The sequence below is a fragment of the Neopsephotus bourkii genome, unplaced genomic scaffold (assembly GCF_033783945.1).
Source record: "Neopsephotus bourkii isolate Nb327-2 ecotype Australia unplaced genomic scaffold, CSIRO-AGI_Nbou_v1 NB_1016, whole genome shotgun sequence".
Taxonomy (NCBI): Eukaryota; Metazoa; Chordata; class Aves; order Psittaciformes; family Psittacidae; genus Neopsephotus; species Neopsephotus bourkii.
The window spans coordinates 2,963,599-2,979,796 of NW_026901505.1; the positions used below are offsets into that span (position 1 = coordinate 2,963,599).

Here is a 16,198-nt window from a genome sequence, read left to right on the forward strand (position 1 = left end):
GGCGGGCGGCGAGGTTTGAAACCCCAACAGAAGGAACCCAACGGAGAAGGTGTGTGCGAGGTGGTGGTGCCGGAGCAGCGGGTAGGTCTCTGGGTCTCTGGGTCTCTGGGTCTCTGGGTCTCTGGGTCTCTGGGTCTCTGGGTCTCTGGGTCTCTGGGTCTCTGGGTCTCTGGGTCTCTGGGTCTCGGGGTCTCGGGGTCTCGGGGTCTCTGGGTCTCTGGGTCTCTGGGTCTCGGGGTCTCGGGGTCTCGGGGTCTCGGGGTCTCGGGGTCTCGGGGTCCCGTGAGTGCGGGGAAACCCTGTGTAACTTGAAAGAAGCTGTGCTTGTGCGGTGGTCTCTGGGGATATTGTGGAGTGCTGCCTGTGTGGAGCCGTGTGTGTTAATAAGGGGTTGTCTACTGGACACCATGTGGCGGTTTGTGTGTGCGTTTGCAGCGGCATGCTGTGTTGGTGTGTGTGCAAGGATGGTTCCTTTTAGCAGCCCATGCTTGTGCAGGACAGACTGATGTGGTAGCGGTGGCAGACTGTGCAGTGGGGTGTACGTGTGGGGACCAAAGTTTGGACTCGTGCTATAACATCCCCTATGCTCACTGTTCCCCTTTTTCTCCAGGTGCTGTGTTGAGGCATCATGGCGCAAGCACTTGCCTCCCCAGGGCTGTTCTCTGATGACGATGTTGCAGCTTCCCCTGTTCTTGAATCCACAACAACAGGGTTTGGGGCTGATGTGCGCAAGGACCTGCTGTCAGAGTTCTCTGCCATCTCTCCAAACTCTGAGGGCTCCCAGCAGGTGAGGTTGGAGCTTTAAAGTCACAAGCAGGGCAGTGTTTGACTTGTGGCTGCTGTGTGTCTGTACAATGGTGTTGTGGTGCATGGCCAACAGATATTCTTGGGTAGAGGCTAGAATGAAATGTTGCTCTGGGGGAGCAGTTCCTGTTATGAGCACTGCACTATGAAGTGCCTCTTCACATGATTCCTCTTAGTGTGGTGCTTTGTTTGGCCGTTGGTTTTGCTGTCTTCAAGTTCTTGGTCTAATTCACTAGGTAAAAGAAACACTGGTGTGGTTGGAAATGACTAAGAAAACTTCTGGTATTGCTGGGGATTTTGGGACAGAGGAGTGTCCGTTAGTTACTGAGTACTAGTTGGGGTAGCTGCTGTGGTTCCTGTAGTGTTTTGGTGGAGGCTGTGTGCTGCCTCTCTGGCTGCTGTGCTTAACCTGTGTTGATTTTTGCAGCCTGTAGCTGAAGACAGTGATGGAAAATTAAAGGTCTATTTGAGAGTTCGTCCTCTGAAATCTATAGAACTGGAAAAAGGAGAAGATCAGGTAAGACACTGAATGAAGTAGTCTCTGAGCTGGTTGTGCTTGCTGGGAGGTGGACTATCCTTTGCTGTCTATGCTAAGGCCTCTTGTAAACCAATGTGATGATGGGGTTTATGTGTTCTTTAGGGCTGTGTCTGCATTGAGAATTCGGAGACCCTTCTTCTAAAAGCCCCTAAGGACTCCTTCACCATGCGGAGCACAGAACGTGGAGTGGGACAAGCAGCACACAGGTTCTCTTTTACCCAAGTAGGTAACTGGGACAATCCACCTGGTCTTCAGAGCTTAAACCATCCTTATAGCTTGAAAGCTGGCTCACTAATGTGCACTGGTTCCAATACACTGCATTAACTATGTAGTCTGGAACAGCCCTCTGTTTCTGTCAGTGTTTCCTTAGTTTTTCTCTTTTTAAGCTGATCCTGACAACTTTTTTTTGGCAGCAAATACCAAGTTCTTGTTTTGCTTCTGAGGCTCTAAACACACTAGAGGCTATAGTCATATCAGATATTAACTGCATTAAGCAAGTGAACAGCTTGGTTTAGTGGTCTGGACTGGAATTACTGGTGGGTCTGTTTCTCGTGATGTGGGGCTAGTAAAAAGGAACAAAGGTCTACATAATATTACTTGAACAGCTATCAGCAGTCAAAAGATAGAAAAGATCTCCATGAAGCCATTTTTCATGTATCTTGTTTGCAGATCTTTGGACCAGATGTGGGGCAGAAATCGTTTTTTGATGAGACAATGAAGCAGGTGGTCAAGGATGTACTGAATGGGCAGAACTGGCTGGTTTACACCTATGGCATCACCAATTCAGGGAAGACTCACACTATTCAGGGTAAGGAAAATACTAGGTGTTAGGAGCCTGTTGAAGGAGTTGTCTGCTTCTGCATGTGAATGCTTAGCTTGCTGCTGTTCTTGCTTCAGGAAGCAACAAAGATGGGGGGATTCTGCCCCGCTCCTTAGCGGTCATCTTCAACAGTGTGGGGGACCGACTATACAAAGCCATGGATCTGAAGCCCTTCCTCTCCAATGAGGTGGTCTGGCTGGACAGCAAGCAGGTGCGATTGGAAGAGACCAAGAAACAGACCATGCTGCGGGGAGGTCTGTGGGAGGTAAGCACTTGGCCTTTAGGTTTAATAATACTAGGGGAAGGATAATGTCATACAGCATACATGCTCATGTTCTTTGTTTCCTTCCAGGAGGAGCTGGTAACACCAGTGAAGAGGAGTCACAGTGCTGCATCTCAGCTCCAGGTCACTGCCAGTGGCAGCTTTGACAGTGGAGTGGCTGGCCTCTCTTCATCTAGCCAGCTCACCAACCATTCATATGTCAGCCAGACAGAAGGTATGTCTGGAAGCCTGTTGGGTACTACCTGCTTCTTATTGGAGGGTGGGGGAAGAAAGAGTGATGGCTATTCGGATGCTGTGTTGTGGGTAAAGGAGCAAAGGTGCTGTTGTTTTGCCCATTTTCCCTTTGAAAGATAAGGATGTTATGGCTGAAGAACTTTGTATGTTGGCAAGACATACATACAAAGAATTCACTGCTGCATAATAACCAGCCCTTGTGAAATGTAGAGTTATTTGACACCACTTCATTCAAGGGGTGTGGTTATTGAGCAGCTGAATGCCATGAGATGGGGATAGCTGGAAAGCAAGGTGCTGAAGTGACATGTTGCACTGAGCGCTTGTGCCCAGACTCTCAAACCTAGGAATGACCAGCTTATCTGGAAAGTATTGGCAGCACGGAGTGATTATTGAGGATTAAAACGTCACTTATACTATGAAGAGTTCATGGTTGAAATATCTTATACTTCTGGAGTCAAGAATATGGACGCAAAAGGGCCCTACACACAAAGAAGGATGCTCTTTAAGCAGATTTTAGGCTGCCTCACTGCGAACATGCATTAGAGTAGGTCCGAATGAGAAGAGGTATACCGAATAACTTGCATCAGCGGTAGTTCCTGCTGGAGAAAGACATCTCACTCTGGCTAAACCTTTCAGGCTGGACTTGTAAAAAGCTGCAGTCATGACTTTTTTTTCTCCTTTTTTTGCTCTAGAGCTGGGCCCTCGCTGGGCTGACTTGGACCACATTTCACTCACCAACACCGGAGATGTGCAGTTCTCCATCTGGGTCTCCTTCTTTGAGATTTACAATGAGTTAATCTATGACTTGTTAGAACCAGCTTTATCTGGCCAGAGCCGCAAGAGGCAGACACTACGGGTCTGTGAAGACCAGACTGGCAACCCCTATGTGAAAGGTAGATTTACCCAAAGGATATTACTGGCTTCCTAGGGAGACTTGAGGGACGGAGTAGGTGTACGGCTTAGTGTGATGTGTTGGAGATGCCCTCTATGGCTGCCCCTCAGAGGTCTCTGATGTCTGGATTTATGGGAATGCTAAGTTTGTTAATGGGAAGGAAACGCAGTGGTGAAGCTGGGGCTAATAGTCTCCTGACTGCCTTGCCCAATGTGTGCCTGCTTTTCCAGATCTGAACTGGATCAATGTCCGGGATGCTGATGAGGCCTGGAAGCTCCTGAAACTGGGTCGGAAAAACCAGAGTTTTGCCAGCACCCTCATGAACCAGAACTCCAGTCGAAGGTCTGAAGGGGGAGGGAGGTTGTTTAGGCAGAAATACAATTCTGAAGGGCTTCTCAGAATTGTTTGAGAAAGGTTGTGTTTCCTTTTTAAAATATCTGCCTGTCTCTTCACAGTCACAGTGTCTTCTCCATTCGGATCCTGCACTTGCAAAGAGGTGGCAGCAAAACTGTTCCAAAAATAAGCGAGTAAGTTTTATGCGCTAAGATTTGAAAGTGTTCTCTGTGGACTCAACTTCCTGCCTTTTGCCATGGATATGGGTTATGGGAAATATCTTGAGGAAGGACTTGTTCAAAGTATGTGGAGTAAATGTTCCCACTCTTCTTGGAACTGAGAATTTTGTGAGGAGTACTGCAGTGTACAACTTGAGGTAGTTCCTAAGCTCTTTGAATGAAGGTAAATGTGAGTAACACTGCACCTGCAGCAGGGCTGATTTTTTGAGTGTTACCAGCACCTGTTACTGGGTTGTAGTTGTCTCAGTACCTGGGAAGTGCCTGTCCTGCCTGAGGACTGGCAAAGGACCTTTGAAGTTGACACTGCAAAGCTCATGCTGGTTTTACCTTTTGTAACCCCTACAGTTAGAGCAGGCCATTTTGTCCAGCAATAGCACGTACACCCTAAAAGTGCTTTCTGTGCCCTTGTGGGGAAGCTGGGAAGGTGAGCAAGGTGTAGGAGATTGCAGGGTGTCTGAATGCTACATCTTGATAGAACAGGACAAACCCAGTAGTTCATGTGAATATCCTCCGTGTCCTCTTCAGGTTATCCCTGTGTGACCTTGCGGGGTCAGAGCGCTGCAAAGACCAGAAAAATGGGGACCGAATGAAAGAAGCAAGCAACATCAATACCTCTCTCCACACACTGGGTCGCTGCATTGCTGCCCTCCGCCAGAACCAGCAGTCCAAGTGAGTATCCAAAATTCCAGAGGGAGGATGTAGGGAAGCTGTTCTTTTCTATGGGCTCACTCTTGTTTCTCCCCACAGATTGAAGCAGACCATGGTTCCCTTCCGGGACAGCAAGCTAACCCGTGTGTTCCAGGGTTTCTTCACTGGACGTGGGCGCTCTTGCATGATTGTTAACATTAACCAGTGTGCATCTACATATGATGAAACTCTGTATGTAGCAAAGTTCTCGGCCATTGCTAGCCAGGTAAGCAGCACAGACCGGGATCATGGCATGGTCAGGATACATCTTGCTTAAGAGTGAGCCGTTTTTCATCACAAGACAGGGGGAAGGCTTACAAATCTTCCCTATGCTTTTCCAGTGGATTATTACCTTTACAGTACTTCCAGATTCTGCTAAACTGAAAGAGTTGACAGGCTGCAGAGAAGTGCTGTGCTTAAAGGCTGTGCAGCTTCTTTTGTGGATTAGTAATAATGGCCTTTTCCCCTTCAGCTTGTTCAGGTACCACCCACAAAGCTGGAACTTCCATCCATCCAATCAATCATTAAAGAGCACAACAGGCGAACCAGCCAAGGTGCAGAGGCAGTGGCAAAGGATGAAGTGGAATCAGAAGATGACAGCGAGGATGAAGCGAATGTCTGCTTGTATGAGAAGGAGGTGGGCTGTGTTTTTTTTACAGCCTTCATGGACAGAGGATCAAGAACAGCTTTAAAGCATCTTAAACCTTTAAAGAATCTTATCCTACAGATATGGGATAATTAAAGCTTTAATTCTGTTGTGCAGTGTGGGCAATGGGGTCTGTGCCCTTTTTGCAGGACTTGCTGCGTGTAGTGGAAGCTGCACGAGAACTGCTGGTGCGAGAGCGTCAGGAGAAGCTGCAACTAGAAATGCATCTCCGTGAGGAGATCTGCAATGAGATGATGGAGCACATGCGGCAGAAGGAGCAGTGGTGCAGGTACAGCTTATGCTGATCTCCTTCCTTTTGTTAAGGGTGAGCTATGCTACCAAGAACTGCCAGCCCCTGACACGTAGTTGTTTGCTCTCTTTGTAGCCAACATTTGGATACTCAGAAGGAGCTGCTGGAGGAACTGTATGAGGATAAACTGAATAACCTGAAGGAATCACTCACTGACTATTACCAGGACATAATCCAGGTGTGTTCAGGGTAATGAAATAATATCAGGAAAATGACACTGGATTGGGAAGGGCTTGGGGTACTTGAATCCATGAAGGTAACTTAAGCAAACCGAAACATTTTGCTTTTTGTGATATTATTGGATAGCTTGAGCCACAATTCTTGCTTCTTGTCCACTGTTTTATGTAGGTGACTAGGTTTTCTGATTTTCATCCCTTAATCTGAAAGTTACTTATCTCTAGAGGCTGTAAAAAAAGCGGATTAGGCTCCCAGAAAATGGGTTCACACTTCTCATTGAAAGGGCACTAAGGCTGGGTCCAGTGTGTAAAGTGTCTGATTGTGAAAGTCTCCTGAAAGAAAAGACACTGAAAGTTTCAGGAAAGCTGTGTTAAGATCATCTTCTTGACTATTTGAACAAACTTGATTTCCAAGGAGCGCGATGAGAAGATCGAGGAGCTCCAAGCTGCTCTGCAGGAGGCAAAACAAAAATTGGACAGCCTGGATACTAAGCAAAAGGACCTGGGACAAGGCTTGCGCCGATCAAAGCGAGTGGCAGCTACCTCATGTGCTCTGCAACAGGAGCTGGAAGATACTAAAGCGAAGCTACAGCAATGTCAAATGGAGTTAAATACTGCAACAGTAGGTAAGGCAGTGATGCGACACCGGTCCTTAACTACACCAGAGCAGCCCTTATAAAGGGTTAGAGATACACTTTATCAGCAAGCACACTGGATTCAGACATCCTGAAACCACTGTTCTGGGTTTCACTGCATTTTCATGTGAAAATGAACTTCCGGGCAGGATCATACTCCAGTTCAAATTCTGAAGTTCCTCTGCATAATTGAAAGGGAGAAGCCTGGAACACTTGTGCATGTCTGCACAAAGCTTTTCTCAGCTTGCCTGTGGCAGCTTATCTCAAGGGGAATCTTCAGAAAAACTGAAAGCTTATGATTGTACTGTTGCTCATTGCTTTCTGTCTTTTCCTAGAGTTGCGCAAGTACCAGAAATTGGTGGAGCCACCTCCCTCTGCCAGACCCATTACTGTGGATGTAGACAAGAAGCTGGAGTATGGACAGAAGGTAACTCCATCTGTTACAGAAAGGAACACTTGCAGGGCAAGGTAGCTGCCAGTTTAAGAGTGTTTGGAGCTGCTGTTTCCAGATTTTTAAGCAAATGGTTGAAAATGAAATGGGTATGAAAACTTTTACTGAGATGCAAGAAGGCTCTGTTATCTGGGATCCCAGTGTATCTCCCTCAAATGGGATCCTCCCTCAGTCCTGCATGTCTGTATTACCCTGGGGTGGCTTTGCTTGCACAGCAATGTCAAAGCTAGCTCTCATGTTGAACCTTTTTTCCCTGTAGAATGTCAGACTGCTGCGTTCAGAATTACAGAAACTTGGGGAATCTCTTCAGTCTGCAGAAAGAGCGTGCTGCCACAGCACAAGTGCAGGGAAACTTCGAGAAGTCCTCTATACCTGTGATGACATTCTATCTAGACAGGTAACGCTTCTGTTTTGTTGTGGCTGTACAGGGGGATTTACTCTATGTGCTTTGCCATAATCAGCAGAATAACCTAGGTTCTCGAAGCTGCAAATAAAAATGACATTCTCTAGACACATACCGTTACACTAAGTGATGTATACTGCTGATTTTTTCCAATGGCTGAGTCAGACTGCACATCTAACTCTCCAGAGGAGACCCAAACTGTTAATGTTCAGAGGACAGCCTACACCTAAAGCAGGAGAATTCAGAGTTCTCACTTCCTTATCCACTTCACTCTATCACAGTTGCTATGGCAGCATGTTTGCGGAAGGATGGATTCAGCTTTTTCCTAGCCTTACTGTTTCTATTTTGTTATTGAACTGCTACACTGTTGACAGTAGAAGCTTTTATACATGGCCTTTTTTAGCTCACCAGTTAACAAATTTTGGCAAAGGCAGATTTTTATCTTCAGTTCATAGTAACCAGGAAGTTAGACAACTTGTCATGTCTATATACATATCTGTTGCCTTCCCTTTCTCAGGACCAAACACTGGCAGAACTGCAGAACAACATGGTGCTGGTAAAACTAGACCTGCGGAAGAAAGCAGCTTGTATTGCAGAACAGTACCACACTGTACAGAAGCTCCAGGCTCCTCCAACATCTGCCTCAAAGAAACGGTTCTGTGCCAGCCGGGAAAACCTACAACCTAATCAACCTCCTGGTAAAAAGCCCTTCCTGCACAACCTCCTGTCACGTTCAGCTCCCCGTCCTGCTGCTGGCAGAGGGTGGCAACTTCGTTCAGTTGCTCTATGACTTTTTATGAAGAAATCCCTGCCCTGCTATTACTGGAATAAGTGGCAAATCCAGTATAATAGCATGTATTTTTGTGTGCTTGTTTGTTGTTGTAGCTACTTCAGAGTTTATGTAAACATTTTTCGGTATGTATGGTTAAACTTTTAATTGATACCAAAGTGGACAAAATGACCTTTTGTATTTTAAACACTACAGCGAAGAAAGTCTAAATATAAAATGGAGATGATCAAAGCTGTTTAACAAAAGGACAAGTTAAACTCAGCTCTTATCTTCAACTACCTTGGCACATAGTTCAAAATAAGGTCACAAGACCCTCCTTGAAAGATACTTTCCCTTCCTTGAATTATAATCCTTTATTAAAGTATACACGTTCTACTTCAGGGCTGGTCTTTCGGATCCTGGCTTGCAATTCTGGCTCCAAGCGTGTTACAGACATAGAACTAAGCAAAAGAAACAGTAAAATAGTTACATATAACAAACACTTGAATGTAAAGTAAGATGGAAGACATATCTGGTTAAGCTTCCTGGAGCGTGAAAAGAGTCTTCAGTTCTTTTTCAACTTCTCATGAAGGAATTGTGCTCACAGTGCAGGGGCAAACAAATCCCTGCTTAAAAGGCAGCAGGACAGTCAGTCAAGAAATGGCTTTTGCTACTACCATGATGGCTAGGAATCGACTTAGCTGCTTGAAGTTGTTTCTGGCAATACAAACTTAACTTTTTAAAGGTGTTTTTATTAAATCTAATGTATTTGCCTATTTAACTCACTGTCTGATTTTAGTCACTTTTATGACTCTTATAAACCTTATATTAAAGTGGATTTAATCTGCCAGGTCCTTCAAATAACTGCAGTTTCTTAAGCACTGTTTCAGGTTCAGTCTTGTGAAATGCAGAGCCCTGGTTAAAATCAAGAACTGTACCACACTTGCTGTGCTAGTTTGTCAAGTCATCTCCAGGTAGCTTAGTGCTGCTCACCACCATTCTCTACTCTGCCAGGTACACAAGCAGAAGATTTCAGACTTCTTTGCTGTACTCTAATAATTGCATCAGATGAGAACTGGGTATTGTTTTCTTGAAGTTAAAAGCTACTTGACTTGCTCAATATTTTAACGGATTCAGCTCCAGCTTACACTGTTTAAGCTACATTTGTCAGCTTGTCCAGTTTAGACAACCACTAAAATATGAGGGACAGCTTAATTGAATTTAAGACCCTCTTCATATTACATACTGCATATTGCACTAATGTTATTTGCAAGTAACCCACCCAGGTTTCATTCTGATGTCAGCTATATTGTTTCTAAGACAATTTTCAGTACTGATCTATTTGTGTGTTAATGAAAAGTTCTTTTTGGAAAAATATAAATAAATTGCAAATACGCACATGTAGCTAAGTGCTGTTCTGTGTATAGGCCAGCGTTTCCAGCTGAAACTAAAATGGGACTGTTTAATGAAACTATAACCTTACTGGATGTCAATATATATTATTTAGACCACATTAGCCTTTTTTATGAATCATTCCAGTGATTCTTAACTCTGTATTATCAAGCTCAAACATCCTGGTATGAGAGCACATGGTTAAACTATGTACCCAAACCTCCTGCTTGCTGTCCCCATGTACCTGTATCTTGAGCTGCTAAGAGTCTGTAAACAAGTAAGCCCAATTCTACTGTTATATATTATTGATGTGTAACATAGTTATTTTTCTATGTATTCTCATGTTTATCACACTTGTTTTATGGGAATTAACTGTATGCTCTAGGAGGCATGTGTTTGTGTTTTTGCAATACCTTGAATGTTGTGTTTGTGTTTTTGCAATACCTTGCATGCAGCTGGGAGTGTAACATTAAAGTAAGAATGACATAACAGGAATACATACCTTTTTTGAGGAAACAGTGCACAACACAGGGGTGTGGCAAACACAAGACTAAAGGAGACAAAAATGGGTTTGCAATAGTTAGGGTACTAAATGAAAATTCAGAATCTTTAGGCATGGTCTTAAGGCAGAAAGCTCTTTTTTTTTGACACAATGAGCTAAAGTTCCATATGAAGCTAGTGCTGTGTGACTTTTGTTTCTTGCTGCATTATACCTTATGAAATCTTTTATCTACTATGTAGAACTAAATGCATCAATACCATGCTTACAAATATGTATGAAATTATCATCTGATGTCCTTCCAGTGTTTCACATTGGTGTCCATGACAACATAAAACATTAGACAACAACAGCTGCACCTATTAATCAAATGTTTCAAGAATTCAACAACCTACAGGATTAGATTCCAGTTATTGTTTATGGAGGTAGCAGCCAAAGCACCTTTTCTAACCAAGCTGCTCTATGCCTTTTGCCACTCCCTTTCTTTCTCCCTCCCTCTGCTTTTCTTGTCAGAGTCTTCATTATTAATGGCTTTTTTTTTTATTAATATGGTGTTATCAGTTACATTAACTGCTGTAGCCTTTTTTATTTATTTAAAGAAAGAGCAAATACTGCTACTTCTGAAAAAAAACCCTTCAAGTATCTGTTAAAATAGCAGACACAACCCAAAGAACTCACCAGAATCCAACTAATCCAACTTGAATGGGAGCACTCATCCAAGGATACCTCTGTTGAAAGGAAAGTGCACAAAGTGAGGATGGTATCTTTTCTCCCCCTCCCTTCCCACCTTCCTGGAATTCTTATGTTCTAAGAGACATGACAAAGGCAAAACAAGTATCAGTATACATTAAAGCTGAGCTCCAATTCGAGAGTCCAATCCCTTTGAAAAGTAACAAGAAAATTCCCAGTGATACCAATGCACACCGATATCCTGAGTAAGTGTCCCTTTGGAACTATGACAGCTGGTTGTTTTGGCTGCCTCTCTTAGCCCTTTTTTTCTGACTGATGCGTAGGAACTTGCCCCTGTAGCAAGTCTGGTACCCAATTATGCAAGAGTTCACCTTTTATTACAGAAAAAAGGGTAGAAAGATTGGGAAAATAAAGCTGAGAAAGGAACACACAACATATGAGTAATATGCTAAAAATGCATCCATTACTGCAACTTTTGCAGAACTTGGAACATCCACCAAGAAACAGGACATTTTTCATGTAGGTCTAAACTATTTAGGAATCCATTCCCCCCATGTTAGAATTTTAGTGGAAGTTAATTACTAGTGAAACAGAGACCCATTCAAATGACACTGCTGCAATGGCCTGTTGCTGCAATAAAATCAGTATCTCTGGTTAGTAGTGCACACACAACTGCACATCAAGGAAGCTGATTTTAAAACAAAACAGTGAATGAGTTAAAATCACGTTACAGTGGATGATGTTCTCAAAAAATGGTTTATTTTTCTGCAAGAAGCATTTCTCAAGATGTAGAAGTTAGAGGGGAAACTGGTGAACAAGAAACAGGCACTACCTGAGAGCAAAAATAGAACAAAGAAATTTAGGAAGCTTGGTAGAAGAAAGCCTGGTGTTAAAGAAGGTCACAGCAGAATAAGAGGCATGGAAAACAAGCCTGTGAAGAGTAAACTTTCTCCAGAGCCTGAGGGAGAAGAAATGATGTAGAAGATTGCTTCTTTTTCCTACCCCCCACCCGGAGTCAAGCTGTAATCCAGAAATGAGTGCAGAAGGAACTGTGCAATTCAGCAATAACCTGTAACAATAGGTAAGAAATGGAAAAAAGACAGTAATAGCAAAAAGATAAAGAGTGAATGCAGCAGTGCTTTGCTGTTCTGGCACTCCATTAAACAAACCTTCATTTGGCTGTCAGCTGAGATAAATTCACTCAAAGTGCTCTACATTTTATACACTGGAAGAGTTCATAACAAGAGATGGTGTGACTGACAGTGGAAGGGACGTCAGACTGTGCCATTGGTAAATATTACATGTATTTGGGAACACAAGTGAAACTACTGTGAATGACTTCAGTCTCTGAGGAGGCTTAAGGGAAAGGGATGCTATGCATTGCAGTGTGAGCGTGGGAGCTGAGATACATAACAGAAGATCCCAAATATAATTTCATAACCGAAAAGGTTGTTGGAGGGTGTCATGAAAGTAATAGATGGTTTAATACCTCTGTCAGAGTTGGTCACTGATCTGAGAGAGATGTCTGCTAGCACAGGCAGTATGAACGACATCTATTTCATGTGCTGGAACATTTTTGCCAAGGTACTTCATCTGAGTTACAGCCTTTACTTTTCAAGAATGCTACCAGGCTGTGCTCATCAAGAAAGATGGCAAGATAAAACTCCAGCACTGGGAGGTCAATCTTAAGAATTGAGCTGCCCAGGGAACAATGTAAAACAATAAAGCAAAACTCAAATGCAAGCTGTACATCCCTACAAAGAGATAAAATGGAGAAGTACAAGATGGCAGAAGAATTTACTGTGTTAGAGAACTATAACTTAACTCCAGAAGAAGGCAGCTCCTGATGAATTAGAATTTAATTTCCAGATGTCTTTATGGCATCTTCAAGGGTTAGTGTGAACAGAGAAAACGGAGAAATGATAATTAAGGAAACAAAAGCCATAAAGAGAATCAGCTTTTTTTCTCACTGCTTCCTTTCATTGTTGGATTTCAAAATCTGTCAGCTTTCCAAGGCTAGCCCTGTTTTCAAAAGAAAAAGAGTAACTGAAATGGCAGTTAAATTAAGAATGTATGGAGGACCCTAAGGCATAAGACATTCATGAATGATCCTTAAAAAAAAAACAAACCCAAACTCAACCAAAAAGCTCTCTGTTCTAGTTTTGTAACAGTTTTGAATACATATTTTACTTTCAAACTAAGAGACCCCAAGGAGCTTATTTTAGGGATATATGAGGAAATTTGTGTAACAAACTTTAATATTAATACAGTACAGCGGCCATTAGAAACAGTAGATGAAGCTGTAGGAGCAGTAATATAAACTGAAACTTCAGTGTCAGCTGGAATTTCCAGAAGTTTCTATGGAAAAAATGTATTTATTTTCTTAGGAGAAAGGTTACTGTAACTAAACTAGATCTACAAACGCTGTGCCTCAGAGCAAGGCTGTTTGTGGATCTTCCTGCTGTAGCAGATAAAATGACTTGGCTCTGTGCAGAGCTAGTGAAGTGCAACAGGGTAATGAACACAGATATTATTCAGCCTATTCAAGAACTGCTACTCTGAATAATTGCCTAGAAGGCAGTCAAAGCCACTGCTGAAACCCATAGCAAAAGCACACATATTAAAAAATATTTTTTCAAGTAAAGCAATAATTAGATTCTTTTTGACTCAGTAAGTATGTGCTTGTGTTCTAAAAACATTTTTGAACCATTTTCTAGCAGTAACTTTTGGGAATATTGTTAATTTATACTAATGTCACCATCAAAACATTCTAATGAGAAACAATGTCGGAATATGGGGGATGAATAGTGCTACATAATCTTCATCTTATTTCAAATATCAGAGAATGATAGCCTGCTATCACAGACATCAGCATTCCAGAAGCTTTTCTGATTTACTGCAGAACTTCATTCCATTTTCTCCATTATTTCACAAACCATTTGCCTATTTTCTGACCTTGTGCATTGCTTAATAAGCTTTGGCAAGCATACAAGAATTATTTTCAAGAGTGATGGTGTGCAAAAGCAGAGGCTAAGAATAATGAGTTAGTAAAGCATTGTGTGGATGGTGTTGGAGGACTGCAAATGGGATGGTGCTTCCAAAACCTCAAGAGGACATGCAGAAGCTGCTTGTTAAAAATGCAGCTCATTCCTTAATGGTTTTAATACTAATCTCTACCAAGTGTTACACTGACTACCTGCAGAACAGTTTTTCACCTGAACTCACAGTCTTTGAGGCTGAGGGGGTGGAACAGGTGAGCATAAACGGTCATGACGGTACCAAAGACCATTGAGTAGTCACTGAAGAAATCGCTCATTTTTGCTGATCTGAAAAATTCACAACACCCTTATATTGATTATACCACACACAAACTACAGACAGTTGTCCCCAAACCCTGAGGATCACTGTAACTTCTTCACAAATGTCATGTATTTGCCAGTTGAGTTGATGGCATTTGTGATATTTCTCCCATGTCAAATACATATAAGATAATCTTTGCCCTAAATTTATTTATTTATTTATTTAAATAAGGGTTAATGTTCTGGGTAATACGTCCTCAATAATGTAACACTATCTCAAGCAGCTTAAAGCTACTCTGCAAACATGGTAGGGGTCAAAAGAAATCAGCAATCAAGTATTAGCCAAATCCGTACAAGGCTCTTCATGCTGCAGAGAAATAGATGCGCAGCAGCGTTACTTCCTTCAGGAGATACAAGAGGCACACACAGTCATTCACTCTGAACTCAAATGCCACATCTCCTGCTTTTACATTCTGAGCAATAGTGTTTTGTGTTAGCAAGGGGAGCGGGAAGGGAAGAACTTCAGGGAAAAATATGGTTTCACATTTGGAAGACACCTGGGACTTCTTCCCAACTTCAAATGGTGCATGTAACTGGGTAATCTAACTGCACAAGAAAAATGAAAGGCACAAATAATAAGAAATAGAATTTAAATCGTTTAGAATTTTTATCTTAGGCAAACAAAACCAGACAAATGCCCCTGCTTGTCCTGCCAGTCCCCACCCAAACCGCTTTTCCAAGGGAGGGTCTGGAGGCTCAGACCACGCTTTCTTTTCCTAACTTACAACAGGAAGGACACAGATTGTTTTGGGCTACTGTTCCCAGCTTGCTGGGTGGGTTTCACAGGCAGAGACTTTGCCTGGAGCTATGCAGTAAGTGATATCCACTGCTGAAGATGAAACTCCCTTTACTGGTAAAGGACTACAGAGTTCCTCATCTGAACATTATTTCTCTTGTGTTAGACAACCCTATAATTAGTGTCATTATTCTTCTTTAGCCTCTCATACATATGCAGTGCACGATGTTGATTTAGTTTATATATTTACCAAGACCAGATGTTTGACTTCATACTACATTAACATAAACAGAGTATAAGAAATAAGTAATCTTTGATGAAGCATGCCCATTCTATGTCTACCTTGCACTTGCTCATCCTTTAAATTTTAAATTATCATTTTCAAAAGAGATTTTTACCATCATTGTTGTTTCCAAAGTCAAATTGCTACTATAGCAGCTAAGCAAAACCTCCTTATTGCTATCTTGAGGAAAAACATTGAAATTTTCAATGTTTTTCTACTAAAGTCTATTGCAAGTCTCAGAAGAAGAAAGATTCATTTACTAGGAGGAACTCTGCATTTTAAGAACAACTATAAAAACAACAACTTCATATTTTCTTTAATGTCATTTTACACTGTGATGAAAAGAACCAGGCTACCTCTGTCTAAGAAAGGCATAAAAGAAAGCAGCAGCTGTAAAGCACAAGCTCTACTCACACTCTACAAATGGTGTCCTTTGAGAGTGTTTGGGCAGCAAATATGAAGACTCAGAAAGTATTTTAAATTCATGACAGTCTTAGGATAGGAAATACATATACATAGATTATCTAATACTAACCTTTAAAAAGGCTTTCTTTTCCAATGTATTCATTATGAAAGGAGGAATTGCTGCAAATAAGGAAAAAAAGAAACATCAACTTGGGGAAAAAGGCACTTTGTTTTAATTTTCTATTAAGATTAATACAGTATTCACAGCCTTCTGTCATTAACTGAGCTTTAATTTGACATTGCCAATTCAAGATACTGGATTGGTATTGACAGAGGTAAATTCTCCCAAACCTCCTAATTTCACACATAACTAAACCCGAGCTCAGCAACTTGGCACTGGGAAAAGCACCTCCTCTTCCCTAAACCAATTCCACTCCAGTGGAATTTGTTGCCATTCCTTTGCTATCTGTGTCTTTTCTGCAAAAGCATCGCAGGAGCTTTTCTGCTGCCCTTCAGTGCAACACACAGTGGATGTTTTCACAGCAAGAAATGTCCACTTCTCTGTGGAACTTCTTAATGGAAATGTAAACACTGGCTGCATTACTGTAAGATAA

The 16,198-nt window shown here is 42.2% G+C and overlaps 2 protein-coding genes across 6 annotated transcripts in view; one reads left to right on the top strand and one right to left on the bottom strand.

The window, feature by feature from the left end:
* KIF20A (kinesin family member 20A) lies at positions 1–8,458 on the top strand. The gene is made up of 19 exons (XM_061360276.1): positions 1–51; positions 611–787; positions 1,232–1,321; positions 1,445–1,564; positions 2,012–2,150; positions 2,240–2,427; positions 2,515–2,659; positions 3,372–3,572; positions 3,802–3,913; positions 4,027–4,098; positions 4,669–4,812; positions 4,891–5,056; positions 5,303–5,467; positions 5,626–5,765; positions 5,862–5,964; positions 6,378–6,588; positions 6,933–7,024; positions 7,308–7,445; positions 7,969–8,458. The coding sequence occupies exons 2-19, from the start codon at positions 629–631 to the stop codon at positions 8,239–8,241; spliced, it is 2,658 nt and encodes an 885-aa protein (XP_061216260.1). The 5' UTR covers positions 1–51; positions 611–628; the 3' UTR covers positions 8,242–8,458.
* Positions 7,313–16,198, bottom strand: part of SFXN1 (sideroflexin 1) — a 25,119-nt gene continuing 16,233 nt past the window's right edge. For 2 of the 5 annotated variants that reach the window (XM_061360280.1, XM_061360278.1), the window contains exons 8-11: positions 15,715–15,764; positions 10,790–10,839; positions 10,115–10,162; positions 7,313–7,532 (exon numbers count right to left, since the gene is read on the bottom strand). In XM_061360280.1, coding sequence (XP_061216264.1) covers positions 7,415–7,532; positions 10,115–10,162; positions 10,790–10,839; positions 15,715–15,764 — 266 coding nt within the window. In that variant the 3' untranslated portion in view covers positions 7,313–7,414. Of the gene's footprint in view, positions 7,533–8,558; positions 8,682–10,114; positions 10,163–10,789; positions 10,840–14,026; positions 14,128–15,714; positions 15,765–16,198 lie in introns of those variants that run through there. The other 3 variants (XR_009726515.1, XM_061360277.1, XM_061360281.1) reach the window with 3 other exon arrangements.